We start from the raw sequence: 15,519 nt of genomic DNA on the forward strand, positions 1-15,519 counted from the left end.
TAATATTCAGGACCCAAGCCTTCGCAGAGTTTCATGGGAGGAGTTTTTGCGGTTACCGGTGTGTTGGCGTCTGAACCACCGAAGAAAGCGAGTCAGGTCCCGGCGTTTGCACAGAATGGATCGGGGGTGAAATAACTCTGGATTTAAATAACTCCAGCAATTCAGCCGAGTTTTCGCATAGGGGAACAGAATCAGGTGAGTTATGATGCATTTGCAGTTTGGACAAATATCCGGGAAATTTAGTGTGTTTTTTTATTTTTTTAGTGTTTTTAGTTTTGTTTCAATGAGTGAAAGCAGTCGTCGCAATGAGAGTTGTATGTTAAAACTACGCAGTAATAACCTTGTATTAATACATTAATACGCATTCCCCGCCTCAATCAAACGTTAAGAAACACAAGAATCCTCCAGAATGGTTGTGTACACAAGCACTTTGATTAAATCACGATTTAACGGATGTTTATTTGTTCATAAACTGAGTGAATGTAAATAAATAGGCGTGTGTGCTGCAGGAGCGCATGCGCGGAAGGGGTAGGCGGATCAATTTTGAAGTATCGATATTTTTGTGTCAAGAAGATCGATCCTCACATACTACGTTTTTATTTAAAAAAAAAATGACATGGAAATAAATAAGCATGTGAGTGGAAATAAATATGAACTTTATTAGCACAAAAATGTGCTATTCGCTCATTTAAAATGCTGGAAAACACAAATTAAATAAATGCTCTTATTCAAACAGATAAAGCAGCGAGAGAAATCACAGAAATGAAACTATTATTTCACACTAAATAACCATTTTACTATGTCTTTTATTTGTGTATCGTTTGTTTTAATTCCAGCACATGTTTAAAGGTAAATAGTTGTTAAATGATAAACAAAAACAAGGGTGATAATTTGCAGTTTAGGCCAATTAAATGTTTAAAATGATGGGTTTCTTATAGGCTATACATAATTTAATGTTAATATTATAAAGTTAAATAGCTATAATTACAGATTAGTTTACAATAGAATAAAAGGCACTTTTGATTTTATTTTCTCCCAAAACACTAAACAGCAATAAAAACCACCACAGCACTTTTCTAAACACTTGTTTGTCAATATACACTGCAAAAATATCCCTGATTCATGAGATCAATGTGCACAACGCCTAGTTACATTTTGAGATGATTGCTAATTTATGTAGAATTTCTGAAAATATCACATTTATTTTGAGTCAGAAAACGTATTTGTCATTTTCAGTTTTGTTCAAGCTGATTAAATCAAAAGTTTTTTAATAACTGTTCAATAAGTATAGATCCCCTTAGAGGACAGTTCTGTGTTCCCTCGCAAGAAATTGACCATGGTTTTACTACTGTAACCATATTTTGACCATTATATTCCTAGTAAAACTATAGTGATAATACAGAAAAATGAAAACTATGGTAATAAAAATCATAGTTATGGTTTTACTATAGTAATATTGTGGTAACACTTTAAAATAAGGTTACATTTTTAACATTAGTAAACAACATTAGTTAACATGAACTAACAATGAACAATACTTTACAGCATTTGTTAACCCTCCTATGGTATACAGTAAATTTTGACAAATTTTCTTTTTGTAAAAAACATGTAATAAAAATGGTTTCCTTTATCTGAAATATTTTTTTGGGCTTGATTCGATAGGTCTAAATGATTGTTAAAAAAAATAAAATAAATAAATACATCTTTGGTATTCGCGGTCAAAATTGACCGACCATTGAAAATGAATGGGAAAGACCGAAAAAAAATTTTTATCTGTCAAATACAATCAATAAATCAGCCACAATGCAGAAAAAACAGACAGAAATTACAGGGTGAGACTCTAAAACATCCTCAGTGCAAAACATACACACCCACTCACACACAAACACACTTACACAAACACAACAATGAACTGGTGAGACTACAACACAAAGCTTTTTTTTTTTTTTACATTTGTAATAAAAATTACAATTACATTGTAAATAAAACAAATACATCAGTCACAATGCAGAACACACACACACACAAAAATGAAGGGTTGAGATGATAAAACACTTACAATCCAGAACACACACACATTCACACACACACACACTCACACTCACACACACATTCACACACACATACACTCACACACACACACACACTCACACACACATTCACACACACATACACTCACACACAAACACTCACACACACACACACACACACACATGCTTGCAAAATACATTTTGACTATAGAAAGTTTGAAACTGCAGAACATTTACTCTGATTCTTCTGTTTTATCCTCTTAATTGAATTTTCAGAATTTTGCAGTTCATTTCTGTTTCTTGATGTTCATTTCCTTGACATTATCATGCATTTACTTTGAGTTATTAAATGTTTATTTTTGAAATAAATTATTGGTAGAAAAATGTTTATTCTGTGTCTTCTCTTTGTAACACCATGGTCAGGTTTGATTGCAGCATAATGACATTAACTGCAAAAACTGACACTTCAAATCAATTTAAAATGATAAACTTTGACAAATAATAGTTTGATAATGTCTAAATATATATCCAAATGCATATCTCATGATAAAATCTAAAATTAGGTTACAACAAGTCATCCGACTACACAGTATGTGTCTACAGTCATCTACTGGCTGTTACTGGCATGACATGGTGTTCAACTCATGTTATTTATATTTTGTTCATCAGATGGCAGAAATCTGCCTCCAATTTATGTCACATTCTCATATTTTCTTCATGTTTCAACTTATAGAACTGTAGGTTCTGAATTTGTTTAATTTTTCCAAATATTTGCTTATTTGTATAGGCAAATTATGGTAAAAAATTTTTATTTACATGTAAATAAGGTCAAAATAGCATAAAATCCCTAAAAGAAATGCATACGTTTATTGTTCTTCAGGGAAGAAGAAATGGTATCATTATCATCATCAAAAAAAAAAAAAAAACATCTGACACTTACAGTCAAAAATGACCGGAGGCACCATTTTTCAAAACCATAGGAGGGTTAATCTTGGTTAATGTTAATTTCAACATATGATGTTTAAAATCAAAAGTTGTATATGTTTACATTAGTTAATGTACTTTGAACTAACATTAACAAAGATTAATAAATACTGTAAAAAAGATGTTATTCACTGTTACTTTACTGATACTTAATGTACTAATAGTAACAAATGTAACCTTATAATAAAGTGCTACCAGTATTGACTGTAGTAGTTTTGGCGGAAAACATGTTTTTTCTATAGTAATATTGTAGTAACCATGATTGTTTTAGGCTAACTGTTTTTTTATTATTATTATTATTTATTTATTGTATTTTTTGACAGAAACCATGGTTTTATTGTAATAACTATGAAATATAAGTTAAGTAATCATGTTTTTAATACAGTATACTGTACCTATATAATACAATGGGTTTACTGTAGACTGACCATGGTTAAACCTGGGGTTACTACGGTATTTGTAGTAAAATAAAAATAACCACAAAATTATGATTTTTATTGTCATATTTTTAGTTTTCCTGTATTAGTACTGTTTTACTACAAATATCAAGGTTCAGATATGGTTATTCTAGTAAAAACATGGTAAATTTCTTGGGAGGCACAAAACTATTTCAGAAAATACTTCCGGCCCTGTCCTTTCAGGGGCTCTGTAAATAAGTGAAAGGATAGTATTTGGGGTAAAAAGCCCCCATAAAACACATTGTTTTTTAAAGTGGGGTGAATAGATTTGTTCTCACATTGACTGATCCAATCACAATGGAGATTCATTTGTTCATAGAATACACGAGATGTTATAAAATGCCAAATGTGATTGAAATTAACATGAAATTAACCCTTTTTAGAGGTGGTTATTTTGAATAAGGTGGTAATTTGTTTCTTGCTGTCTCAAAAGTTGAGAAATTAGCCCTATTATTAATATCACCGTAACCCCCCATGTGCCAGGCAAAAGGCTCCCTCGCCACCTTTAAAACAATAAATACAACTTTTTTAATCAGAACGACCTTTAGTTATTATTTATTTTCACACAAATTATGTTGCTCAAATAATATTAAAGAAAAGAAAAAGCACTTTTGTCATACAAGGTGTGTATGTTTAGACCTGTTGTACCCTATGTATCCATTTAGTAGAAGTTTAAATGTGTTATAATATTGTTATTACATTATAGGAGTATAATGCTTAACTAAACATTAGTTCACTACTGGTCAAAGTTTGAACACATTTGACTTTTAAAAAAATATTAATTAATTAATTTGAATCACTGCATTATTCCCATACTTCCATTTATGTTATTTAGTAGTTCTGATGACTTTACTATTATTCCAAAATGTGGAAAATGAAAATAATTAAGATTGAGTAGCTGTGTCCAAACATTTTACTGCTATAGTGAAGTAAAACAGTTTATTGCAATGTTTTAACAGACGTTTTGCAGTGTAACTCTTTCCCACTTTGGCCTCTCTCAGTTTATTAGTGCTGATAATGTGAGATATCACAAGCAAAGAGTACAAAGTGTTCAAGGCACTGTGCAATCATTTCCCAACTTTAAGAGAGACGTGAGCTCCAAAGCACACGCTTAGAGAGTTCTCTAATATAGTCTGTAGAATTATTTAAGATCATTATATCTCAGTCCGCAGGTCAGGCCTCTGAACAAATAAATGCTTCAGTCTGCTCTCACATTTGTAAAGGAATGACAGCTTTAGAGAGAAAATGAACTACACACCTGTAACCTCTGCCACAGAACTTCAGCCCAATATCTGTGTGATGGGCAGTTTTAAAGTCTCTGTATTGGTGGGTTAATGTGTATTCATGTGGGTAAGAGTTCAGTCTGTGTGAGGATTTGTCCTGTCATTATTGTGTGGTTCAGCACTGGGAGAGGCCCATAATAAAGAGACACGACTAAATAAAGGATTGAAAGAAACCAATACAAGACATGAGGGAGAGAAAGAGAGGTAGAGAATGATTCATGTTATTTTTCAACATGTTTTACTGGTTTGTAAATGAATGTCTCGACGGAGTAATGACTTTGATGAGAATGTGTTTCATTCAGCGTTAGTTTAATATATGTTGTATTATCAAAGCTTCTGACTTGACTTTGTCCTCTAGATATATTTATTAGTTAACTAAATCATCGTATAATGAAATGATCATCAATACCACTTATTTAATTGAATAACCAAGATAATGACAGTGTTTGGGGTGTGTTTTGTGATATTGGCTTTACAAACTCCTAGTAAGAAAATCAAAGGAAATAAACTCTTTTAAGATGGTCAATAGATTAGGAAGAAATCTGAACCAAGACTCATCTGAGAAAACTGGAGGTTGACTTAGTGGATTTTGCAGATACTGATAACTAAGGCGGAAAAGGCCGATAACTCGGGATGCACCAATATTAACATTTTTGACCAATACTGATTTTAGCAACAACAAAATCTAGGCTGATAACGATATTTTGCAACCTATGTTATTTGGTCATCAGATCACTGTTTTACTTAGGATTGCTTAAAAAATACAAAAAGGTACAAAAGCCATATTGTGATTTCAATCTTAATTCAATCAATCGTGCAACATTAATGAATATCATACCGATATCGCAGAAGTCAAAGTCAGCTGATTCCCTCATCCTGTGGCCTATAGGTACGTGCCGCTTCCACAACCATCACATCCGTTTATGGTGTTTTTTTCCACATTAACTTGAGAACAAGAAATAATACAAATGAAACATTACATGTTCTTGGAGTGCAAATCCTTCTACATATTGTGGCTAATATTATTTCTGGATTGTGCATTTAAATTCACAGAGTTTTTACAAAGTGAGTTACTAATTAAATATTAATCAACCATTGTTTTTTTCTTCATATCAGTGTTTTCATGCTTATAACCGATATACAGATGGTTTTAAATTGGTCAATAATTGGCCAGTAATTATCGGCAGCTGATACATCAGTGGGTCAATGACGTGACACTCATTGTAATAAATTATTCAAAAATACATTACAAATGCAATTCACACAAAACAGTTACTTGAATACACCTCTTCTGTGATGAACATGTATTCAGTTGCTGAGTTCAAAGTCATTTTGATATGTTTTCTGGGGCTTAAAGTAAAAAACCGTCAGTGCAACCGTCCAGAAACAGTAAAACAATTCAAAGTCTCATTAAAAACTAATGGCATGAGTTATGCTGAATAATCTTTTATTATTATTATTATATATGCTGTATGTATAATATAATTATTATTTTAACAATTTTATTTGAAAATAAGATTCATATTTGAAAAACTTTTGTCCACCAAATCAAAGTCATGTGGTGCAACCAACATGTAGGTAGAAATTTTGTTGTCATGTGACAAAAATCATAAAACAGAGATGAGCCACAAGACTATGTGTTAAAACAAAATAATAATTTTGTCACATCATCAGGGTTTTTCCTGGCTCCAAATGAGGCAGAGGTGGTACCATCCTGATCATGTGCACACATACACTTGTACCATGCCTTCCACTGGCTGAAGCAAACACTTACAAGCAACATATTTTAGATGATTGAAGAAAATTACAGTTATCAACTTATAGCATATTTAATTAAAAAAGCTAACCTGTTCAACATTAAATTAATTAAATACAACATAACAGCTAATGTGTTCATTTATAGTTAACAAACAGCAAACTTGATTAACCTCTTAAACCGAAAATAAGATCCTCTCTGATCTCAGGTATGGTGGGAAGGGACGATGTGTAGAGATCAATCAGTTTTACCTCTTGGATTGGACTGATGGCTTTGACTGACAGGTCTTGATTTACCATGCGCACAACTGAAACAGTTGTTCCTTATTCTGTGTACAAGTGTAAGTAGTTCTTAGGTTCGGTAAAACCCTCTGATCACTTGTTTGGAGAGTTTTTTTGGACTTTTGATAAAAAAGGCTACCTTGCTTCCAAATGCCATAACTTGCTTTGAGATAACAGTACAACATTTTGCCCAGATACAGTTGACATAATTGAAGTCATCATGTCAAACATGAATAATTAACAAAATGAATAAATAAACTGCATCACTTTGTCAGCAGTGTTGTAACATAAGAGCCTCCAAACATGACATGTACATGTTTGCATTTCTGAGAAAATCAAGATTATGCGTGTTTAGTCATTTTAAAGTAATTGAAATAAGTTGATGTTGAAATAAAACATAATAGGTTTTGTAGTCTCCAGTTTACGCTGACAAAATAAAAGAACTTTTATGGGACACTTTTTGTGTTAGAAAGGCCGTATCGGATCACGCTCTTCTTCTGAGGTAAATTCACAGTGTGTCTTCTTCCAGAAACGATAATGAGCTCAAACAGGAAAGACTGTACCTCTCGTTGGTTTCATATGGACTACACAATCAGAGAATATTTGTTTTCGCTGAGTATACGCTGAGTTTCGGTTCATTTTCGTGACGCGCTCCAGACAGAAGTTCACGGAGACCGAGACGGCAGAAAGCGCATCCTGTATGATTTCTTTATTTTACAAAACCACAATGTTTTGCTGTTATTGTGAGTGTACACAAATAAAAGTAAACCCTTTATAGTTTCAAATGATGTCTTACTCTTATCTGTATGAGTATTTCTTTCTGCTGTTATCAGGGGAAATGTCATGTGATCGTGCCGGCGCCTCCAGTGACCACAGAGGATTGACTGTGTTATGTTATCCATATAAAAAAACAACTCAAACAGGAGCAATTCAAATATTGAATTTTGGGGGCACAACGCTATTTTGAGCCAACGCCTGATTAGCTTGCTTGTTGTTAAGCTTAATGGAGGGCTGTTGCCTAAGTTCTGCTGGCTCTATGGAGATTTTATTATAGTGGTTTAATTTCACAGCAACACTTGGGGTCTATCTGTGCACGTGACTGCCTGCCTGAGTTTCATCGACAGTCGGAGGCAGCCACCTCATAATTCTCTATGCAGGAAAACACTGATCATTGAATATCAATATTTTGCCATTTTAATGAAAAGACAGATGTGGTTCAGGTCATGTGGTGCAACCATGAGAAAACTTCTTGATTTTCTTGACTTAAGAATTCATGATGTTTGTAAAGAAATATTTTTCATGTTTGAAAACTGTTTTGAAATTAATGATGAAGTTGTGTACACTCATGTATTCAAGGTGCAAGGAAACTATTTTAATAACTTTTACTGGATGGTTACAATACATGACATTTTTAAAGTAAATTAAAAACAAAAGAACTCAAAGATTAAATGTCCAACAACTTGTCACATGTGTTTAAACCATGTGTCAAAATATAATTAAATCATATTAAACCAAAATATTTTTATCACCTCTGACAACCTTATTTGTCAATGACCCCGGTGCATCCCTGCTGATAACAGATTAATCGGTTGATAGTTTTTAAAATCGATTTATTAAAAGTCTTTCCTTACTGTGATGGGCACAGAGATGCTGCAAGAGTCCAAAACGAGTACAGTCCCAGATGTGTGTTTGTTATGCATCTAAAATCCCAATAATAACCAGAACAAATTCAGATTTGGTACATAACAAAAGATTTTTAAATATAAACAAGCCCAAAATGGACCAGGGACTCTTATTTTGAAATGTCTTTCAGTTCACACATGCACTCTTCCAATCATCTATAATGTATTACAATAAAATCACTATACAGTAAACAGTGTCATATGTGATAATACTGTATGAGCAGTAATTAATCAACAGTAGCTCATCATTCATCAATAGTAGATCATAAGCCATTGCTTGTCAATTATCATGTGTATTTTTTATAACATTTTGCATTAATAATCATGAATTCATCCATAACCAGTGATGGTGACAGAGTCTTCGATCCATCACAATGCCCTTTATGTATATGCACAAAATGAAGCTTTTTGTAGCCTATATATATATTCACCAGATGAGGGGTTTTGGCCACAGAGGAACACAGAGGAGTTAAAAGCAAATATCGGTATCGATTTTTGCAGATAACCGATAGTTCCATAAAGCAACTATCGGCACTGATTAAACTGTAACACTGATATATCGGTCGACCTCTAGAGGAAACCCATTCATACAGAGCATTTATACGTGCAGTAATGTCACATAGTATTAATTTGTCAATTAAATATAACGATTAAAATTAAACTGTATTAAAATTGGAGTCTATCTGATAAGCATGCATTTAATGTTAACGTTACTTGATAATTTCGCTGGACTGCGTTGTTTTGCTACAGAACAGTTGAACTCTTTAACAGGTGAGTCAGTGTGTGTGTGTGTGTGTGTGTCTTTTAGATGTGTTTCTATTAACACAACAGTCAAAGGTCAATAATGTTTAGCTTTACGCTTTGTTAAGAGCAAGTTTTCATATATTGATGTGATTATTTCACGAGCAGTCATGATTTAGTGCACAGTGGAGTGTAATTACTCAATGAAGTGTTTAGAAGTGAACTAGAGACTCTAATCTTTTGACTCAAACAGGTTTCAATGTAAAAACATAATTAGGTTTCTTATCAGATGTAGTTTTGTTGGCTTTTCTCTCAAAGAAAAGCTCCGCTGTGATCAGCGCCATGTTGTTTTGTCACATGATTCTGTTGAAAGTTTAACCCTTTACTGACAGCACAGAGTCTCCTGAACTGAGATCAGTCGGTTTAAATGAAATTAAATGATGCGTTGCATATAGTGAAGCTAAAATACAACATCCATGCATGTGTATGCGGGGTCGCACAAGGTTAAACAGCGTTCCATTATCAGGGTAAAGTCATAAACAGTTGAAGCAAAAACCAATCTGCACACGTAGATTTTACTTTACATGTAAACACTTTTACCGATGTTCTCACCGACTTATGCAAGTGTTGTGCGTAGGACAGAAAATTTGAGAATGTAAACGCAATTTTTTTTCTTTGCATTATGTTTTCATTGAAGAAATTCCCTCTTGAAGCTAAAGAGACTCGATATGGCTCTGTATTATTTTTTGTAGGTTCAATGAATGCAAGACGATTGTAATTGTTTAAACTTTTCTCCTTTCATTCTCCGTATCAACAGAGAAGCAAGACTCCATGAACTTCATGCGGGTATCTGTTCATGGTGACTCCATGTTCTCCTCCATCACCAGCTCCATCTCCGACCCGCGTTTCCGGTTCCGATGGCGGGCCATCATCGTGGCAACGCTACTGGCGTTGGGTCTCCTGCTATACCTGCACCAAACATCAACAGACACTGCCAACTACAGCTCAGACAGCAGAGGGAACGTCCAGCGATCATGGCGTCCTGCTCGGGATGTTTCGGGCGTGATGGCCGCTGCCGAGACAGTCAGGTCACGTTACAACGATACGTACCCGCTCACCCCTCCGGAACACACGGCCGATGGGATCCGATACCGGATCGGAGTCATAGCGGACTTGGACATGGACTCACGCAGTAAAAAGGACAACATGTGGTTTAGTTACCTGAAACGGGGCCACCTGCTGGTGTCTGAGAGCGGTGACAGCGTTTCTGTGGAGTGGGATCCGGACACGGTGATTCTGGAAAGCCATCTGTCAGAGAAGGGGCGGGGCATGGAGCTCTCGGAGCTGGAGGCATTTAACGGGCACCTGTACAGTGTGGATGATCGCACAGGTGTAGTGTACCGTATAGAGGGAAACAGAGCCGTGCCGTGGGTCATTTTGCCTGATGGAGACGGCAGCGTATCTAAAGGTAAATTAAATGTGTGTCACCCTTATAGAGCAATTACATTCTGTCTGCATTTCAAATCATTATGAAATTAAAACTGATCATATTTACTTTTATATTGGATAGTTTACACAGAAATGTTTAATCTGTCATCATTTACTCATATGTCTTTCGTTCCTTGGAGAGTACAGTTTCTGTAGAGAATGGCAGGTTTTATTCATTTCTCAAAATACAGCTGATTGTTAGTGCTTTCTATTTCGGTCATATACATTTATAAATATCAGCAAACATCTGATGCATGTTGTATATTTTTACACTGAGAAAATAGCTTGTATTTGTCCAAAATCCCATTATCATCAGGCTGAGTACTACATATCAATGTGCCAAAATAAGAGTTCCCCAAGAAATATGCAAGAATGAACCTGGTGTCCTCTATGGTTCCTGTTCTTTCCAACAAGAAAGCACTTGAACATGACGTACTCTTTATTAACCCTCCTAATGTATTGAAAAATGGCGCCTCCCTTTGGTTTTGCGGTCATTTTGTACCGGAAGGGTCAGATGTGTAACCTTTTTTTTTTTTGATGATGATAATGATACCATTTCTTCTTCCCTGAAGTAAGAATAATAAACGTATGCATTTATTTTGGGATTTTATGCTATTTTGATCTTATTTACATGTACTTTAAAAATGTTACCATAATTTGCATACACAAATAAGCAAATATTTGGAAAAAATACAAAAATTCAGAACCTACACTTCTATAAGTTAATATGAGAATGTGACATAAATTGTTGGCAGATTGCTGCCATCTGATGAACAAAATATAAATAACTTGAGTTGAACACCATGTCATGCCAGTAACAGCCAGTAGATGACTGTAGACACATACTGTGTAGTCTGATGACTTGTTGTAACCTAATTTTAGATTTTATCATGAGATGTGCATTTGGATATATATTTAGACATTATTAAACTATTATTTGTCAAAGTTTAGCATTTTAAATTGATTTGAAGTGTCAGTTTTTGCAGTTAATCTCATTATGCTGCAATCAAACCTGACCATGGTGTTACAAAGAGAAGATGCAGAATAAACATTTTTCTACCAATAATTTATTTCAAACATAAAAATGTAATAACTCAAAGTAAATGCATAATAATGTCAAGAAAATGAACATCAAGAAACAGAAATGAACTGCAAATTCAATTAGAGTATAAAACAGAAGAATCAAAGTAAACATTTACAATTTCAAACTTTCTATTGTAAAAATGTATTTAGCAAACATGTGTGTGTGTGTTCTGTATTGTGTGTGTGTTATCATCTCACCCCTTCATTTCTGAGTGTGTGTTTTTAGCATTATGACTGATTTATTGTTTTGTTTTATTTGACAAACGTAAAAAAAGCTCTGTATTATAGTCTCACCAGATCATTTTTGTGCATGTGTAAGTGTGTGTGTGTGTGTGTGTGTGTTTGTGTATGAGTGGGTGTGTAAGTGTGTGTGTGTGTGTGTGTGTGAGTGGGTGTGTATGTTTTGCACTGAGGATGTTTTAGAGTCTCACCCTGTAATTTCTGTCTGTTTTTTCTGCATTGTGGCTGATTTATTGATTGTATTTGGCAGATAAAAAAAAATTGCTCTGTTTTTTGGTCTTTCCCATTCATTTTCAATGGTCGGTCAATTTTGACTGCAAATACCAAAGATGTCGCTTTTGTTTTTACGACCATTTAGACTTACTGAATCAAGCCCAGTTTTTTTTTTTTATGTTCAGATGGAAATGGAGGAAAAGTCACCAAGTCTTGTACTGCTTAGATAAAGGAAACCATTTTTATTAAATGAGCAAATACCATAGGAGGGTTAAGACTTCAGAAGTGGAAAGTAAGATGTTGCAAAATTGGAATTAACGATCATCTATCATCACCAACTAAGTGCATGCTTTTAGCGCGTAGTGTAAGTATGTGAATTGAAATGCAACCCTGCGTCAGTAATTGGGTCTGCTATGTGACATTTGACCCTTCATTCCAGGTTTTAAGGCGGAGTGGATGGCTGTAAAAGATGAGCGTCTGTATGTCGGTGGTCTCGGTAAGGAATGGACAACCATCACTGGCGAGTTTGTCAACAACAACCCGGAGTGGGTGAAGGTGGTCGGTTTCCATGGTGATGTGGAGCACGAGAACTGGGTTCCGCATTATAACGCGCTCAAGACAGCAGCCGGAATCAAACCACCAGGTGAGTAATTTATACTATATTGAACTTGCAATATACTAAAATCAGTCTTTACTACTGTCTTCTCAACTAATGTTTAAAATGAACATTTAAAGGAATAATTCACCCAAAAATAAATTCTCTCATCATTTACTCACCCTCATGCCATCCCAGATGTGTATGACTTACTATCATCTGCAGAACACAAATAAAGATTTTTAGCAAGTGAATGGTGACCAGAACTTTGAATCTCAAAAAGCACATAAAGGCAGCATAAAAGTACTCCATATGACTCCAGTGGTTTAATCCATGTCTTCTGAAGTGACATGATAGGTGTGGGTGAGAAACAGGTCAATATTTAAATCCATTTTACTGTGAATCTCCACTTTCACATTCGAAAAAAAGGATTTAAATATTTATCTGTTTCTCACCCAAAGTAATTGCATCACTTTAGAAGACAAATATTAAACCACTGGAGTCTTATGGAGTACTTTTATGTTTCTTTTATGTTATTTTTGGAGCTTCAAAGTACTGGTCACCATTCACTTGCGTTGTACGGACCTACAGAGCCGTGATATTCTTCTAAAAATCTTAATTTGTGTTCTGCAGACGAAAGAAAGTCATTTTTGGGTAAACTATTCTTTTATTACTCGTATATAAATCACTTTCTGTCTTGTTTTTATCTCAGGTTATCTCATTCACGAGTCGGGTGTGTGGAGTGAGCGTCTTCAGCGGTGGTTCTTTCTCCCTCGCCGTGCAAGTTCTGAACGTTACGACGAAACCGCAGATGAACGTCGCGGCACAAACCTCGTTCTGAGCTGCTCGTCTGATTTCAGTCAGATCTCCGTGTCGCGTGTTGGCCCATTGAAACCCACGCTCGGATTTTCCTCATTCAAATTCATTCCTGACACGGACGATCAGATCATACTGGCGCTCAAATCTGAGGAGGACGCGGGCCGTATCGCCACCTACGTAACGGCCTTCACACTGGACGGACGCATACTGCTGCCCGATACGAAGATCGGTGATGTTAAATATGAGGGTTTGGAGTTTATATAGATCAGAAGGTGAATGATTGGTCAGCGCAGGTCGACACAACAGCCAGTGGAGTTCAAGGGTCTCAGTGCAAGTCTTTGGCCATTATCAGTGGCACAAAATACATATCAGAAAACAGCAGTAAGGTGACAAATACAACTGAACAGTGTCGTCATATAAAGTATATAATTTTTTATATAAAATGTCATTATAATAATAATGACGCTGGCTACCTCCCCTGGAGTTGCGAGTTTGAATCTAGGGTGTGCTGAGTGACTCCAGCCAGGTCTCCTAAGCAACCAAATTGGCCCGGTTGCTAGGGTGGGTAGAGTCACATGGGGTAACCTCCTCGTGGTCGCTATAATGTGGTTCTCGCTCTCGGTGGGGCGTGTGGTGAGTTGTGCATGGATGCTGTGGAGAATAGCGTGAAGCCTCCACGTGCGCTATGTCTCCGCGGTAACGCGCTCAACAAGTCACATGAAAAGATATGCGGATTGACGGTCTCAGACGCGGAGGCAACTGAGATTCGTCCTCCACCACCCGGATTAAGGTGAGTCACTACGCCACCACGAGGACTTAGAGCGCATTGGGAATTGGGCATTCCAAATTGGGGAGAAAATAAATATAATAATAATAAAATATACTATTATTTAAATATTTTAAAACAGTGATTTTTAGACTTGGGCAATTCATGGAAATGAACAAATTCCTAAAAGATCATGGAAACGTCCATAGTGAACATATATATATATATTTTCTTTTTTGGGGGGGGGGGGGTTGAGGTTATGCTCGGCACTAAAATATTGCTCTTTGTGTGTGTGCGATGATTTTTGAAAAAAAAAAAAATATTTACTATATATGTATATATATATATATATATATATATATATATATGCAACTTCATATTTAAGAAGTCATGGAAATGAATTTGTCAAATGGTGTAGAAACCCTGTTATGTGCATCTGTGGCATTCAGGAGTCATCTCTGTAACCTGTTACCCATGATGCCATTGTGAAATTACAGAACATGCATGCACATTTGGAAGAAGTGGATTGAAATAGTGGCCAGTATATTTTCACCGTTGTTTGTGTGCATTCTCTGCAGATGGACGTCTATCACAAAGTGAATTGCAGGACTGAAGCAATAATAGAGGACGTCTCTTACCAAATAGAATATGTGATTGCGTTAAAAACATTTCATTATTTGCCTTTATTAAAAACAACATCACCTCAAAACATGTTATTTATGCTACTTTTGCTGTTTGTCTAAGGCCATGTTCACACTGATACGTTTTTGAATTGAAAATGCAATTTTCTGTTTACTAATGTCATGAGATTAGTGTGCGGCATTAAAGAGTATTGTTAATAGAGGAAAACCCCGTTCCAGTGTGGGTGAGCGAAAACGCATTAAAGTGTGAACGCAGCCTTAATGTTTTATAGCGTATGAACTGCACTGGACATGTTTATATGGAATTAATTTAAAGATTATACTTTATAGTCTTTATAGTGAGAAATATATTAAAATGAATATGCAAATAAAGATTTAATATTCAGTTGAGGATTTTTTATTTCTCTCAGATGTTTGGTGTTAAATACTGATTTTCTAAAAGTGTAACAACTAAATCAG

General features: G+C 35.2%; 1 protein-coding gene across 2 annotated transcripts; it reads left to right on the forward strand.

The window, feature by feature from the left end:
- Positions 1–32: 32 nt before the first annotated feature.
- LOC127426499 (soluble calcium-activated nucleotidase 1-like) lies at positions 33–15,445 on the forward strand. 2 transcript variants are annotated; one of them, XM_051673359.1, is made up of 4 exons: positions 33–195; positions 10,033–10,683; positions 12,679–12,882; positions 13,547–15,445. In XM_051673359.1, exons 2-4 carry the CDS (start codon positions 10,047–10,049, stop codon positions 13,915–13,917), a joined length of 1,212 nt encoding a protein of 403 aa, XP_051529319.1. In that variant the 5' UTR covers positions 33–195; positions 10,033–10,046; the 3' UTR covers positions 13,918–15,445. The 2 variants fall into 2 exon arrangements, with proteins under 2 accessions (XP_051529319.1, XP_051529318.1); XM_051673358.1 differs by lacking the exon at positions 33–195 and adding an exon at positions 4,846–4,959.
- Positions 15,446–15,519: the final 74 nt, after the last annotated feature.

This window comes from Myxocyprinus asiaticus, chromosome 35, assembly GCF_019703515.2.
Source record: "Myxocyprinus asiaticus isolate MX2 ecotype Aquarium Trade chromosome 35, UBuf_Myxa_2, whole genome shotgun sequence".
NCBI lineage: Eukaryota > Metazoa > Chordata > Actinopteri > Cypriniformes > Catostomidae > Myxocyprinus > Myxocyprinus asiaticus.

Coding starts and splice junctions, on each gene's coding strand:
- LOC127426499 (XM_051673358.1), top strand. Junction 10,684..12,678: donor AGACGGCAGCGTATCTAAAG/GTAAATTAAATG, acceptor CCTTCATTCCAG/GTTTTAAGGCGGAGTGGATG. Junction 12,883..13,546: donor AGCCGGAATCAAACCACCAG/GTGAGTAATTTA, acceptor TTTTTATCTCAG/GTTATCTCATTCACGAGTCG.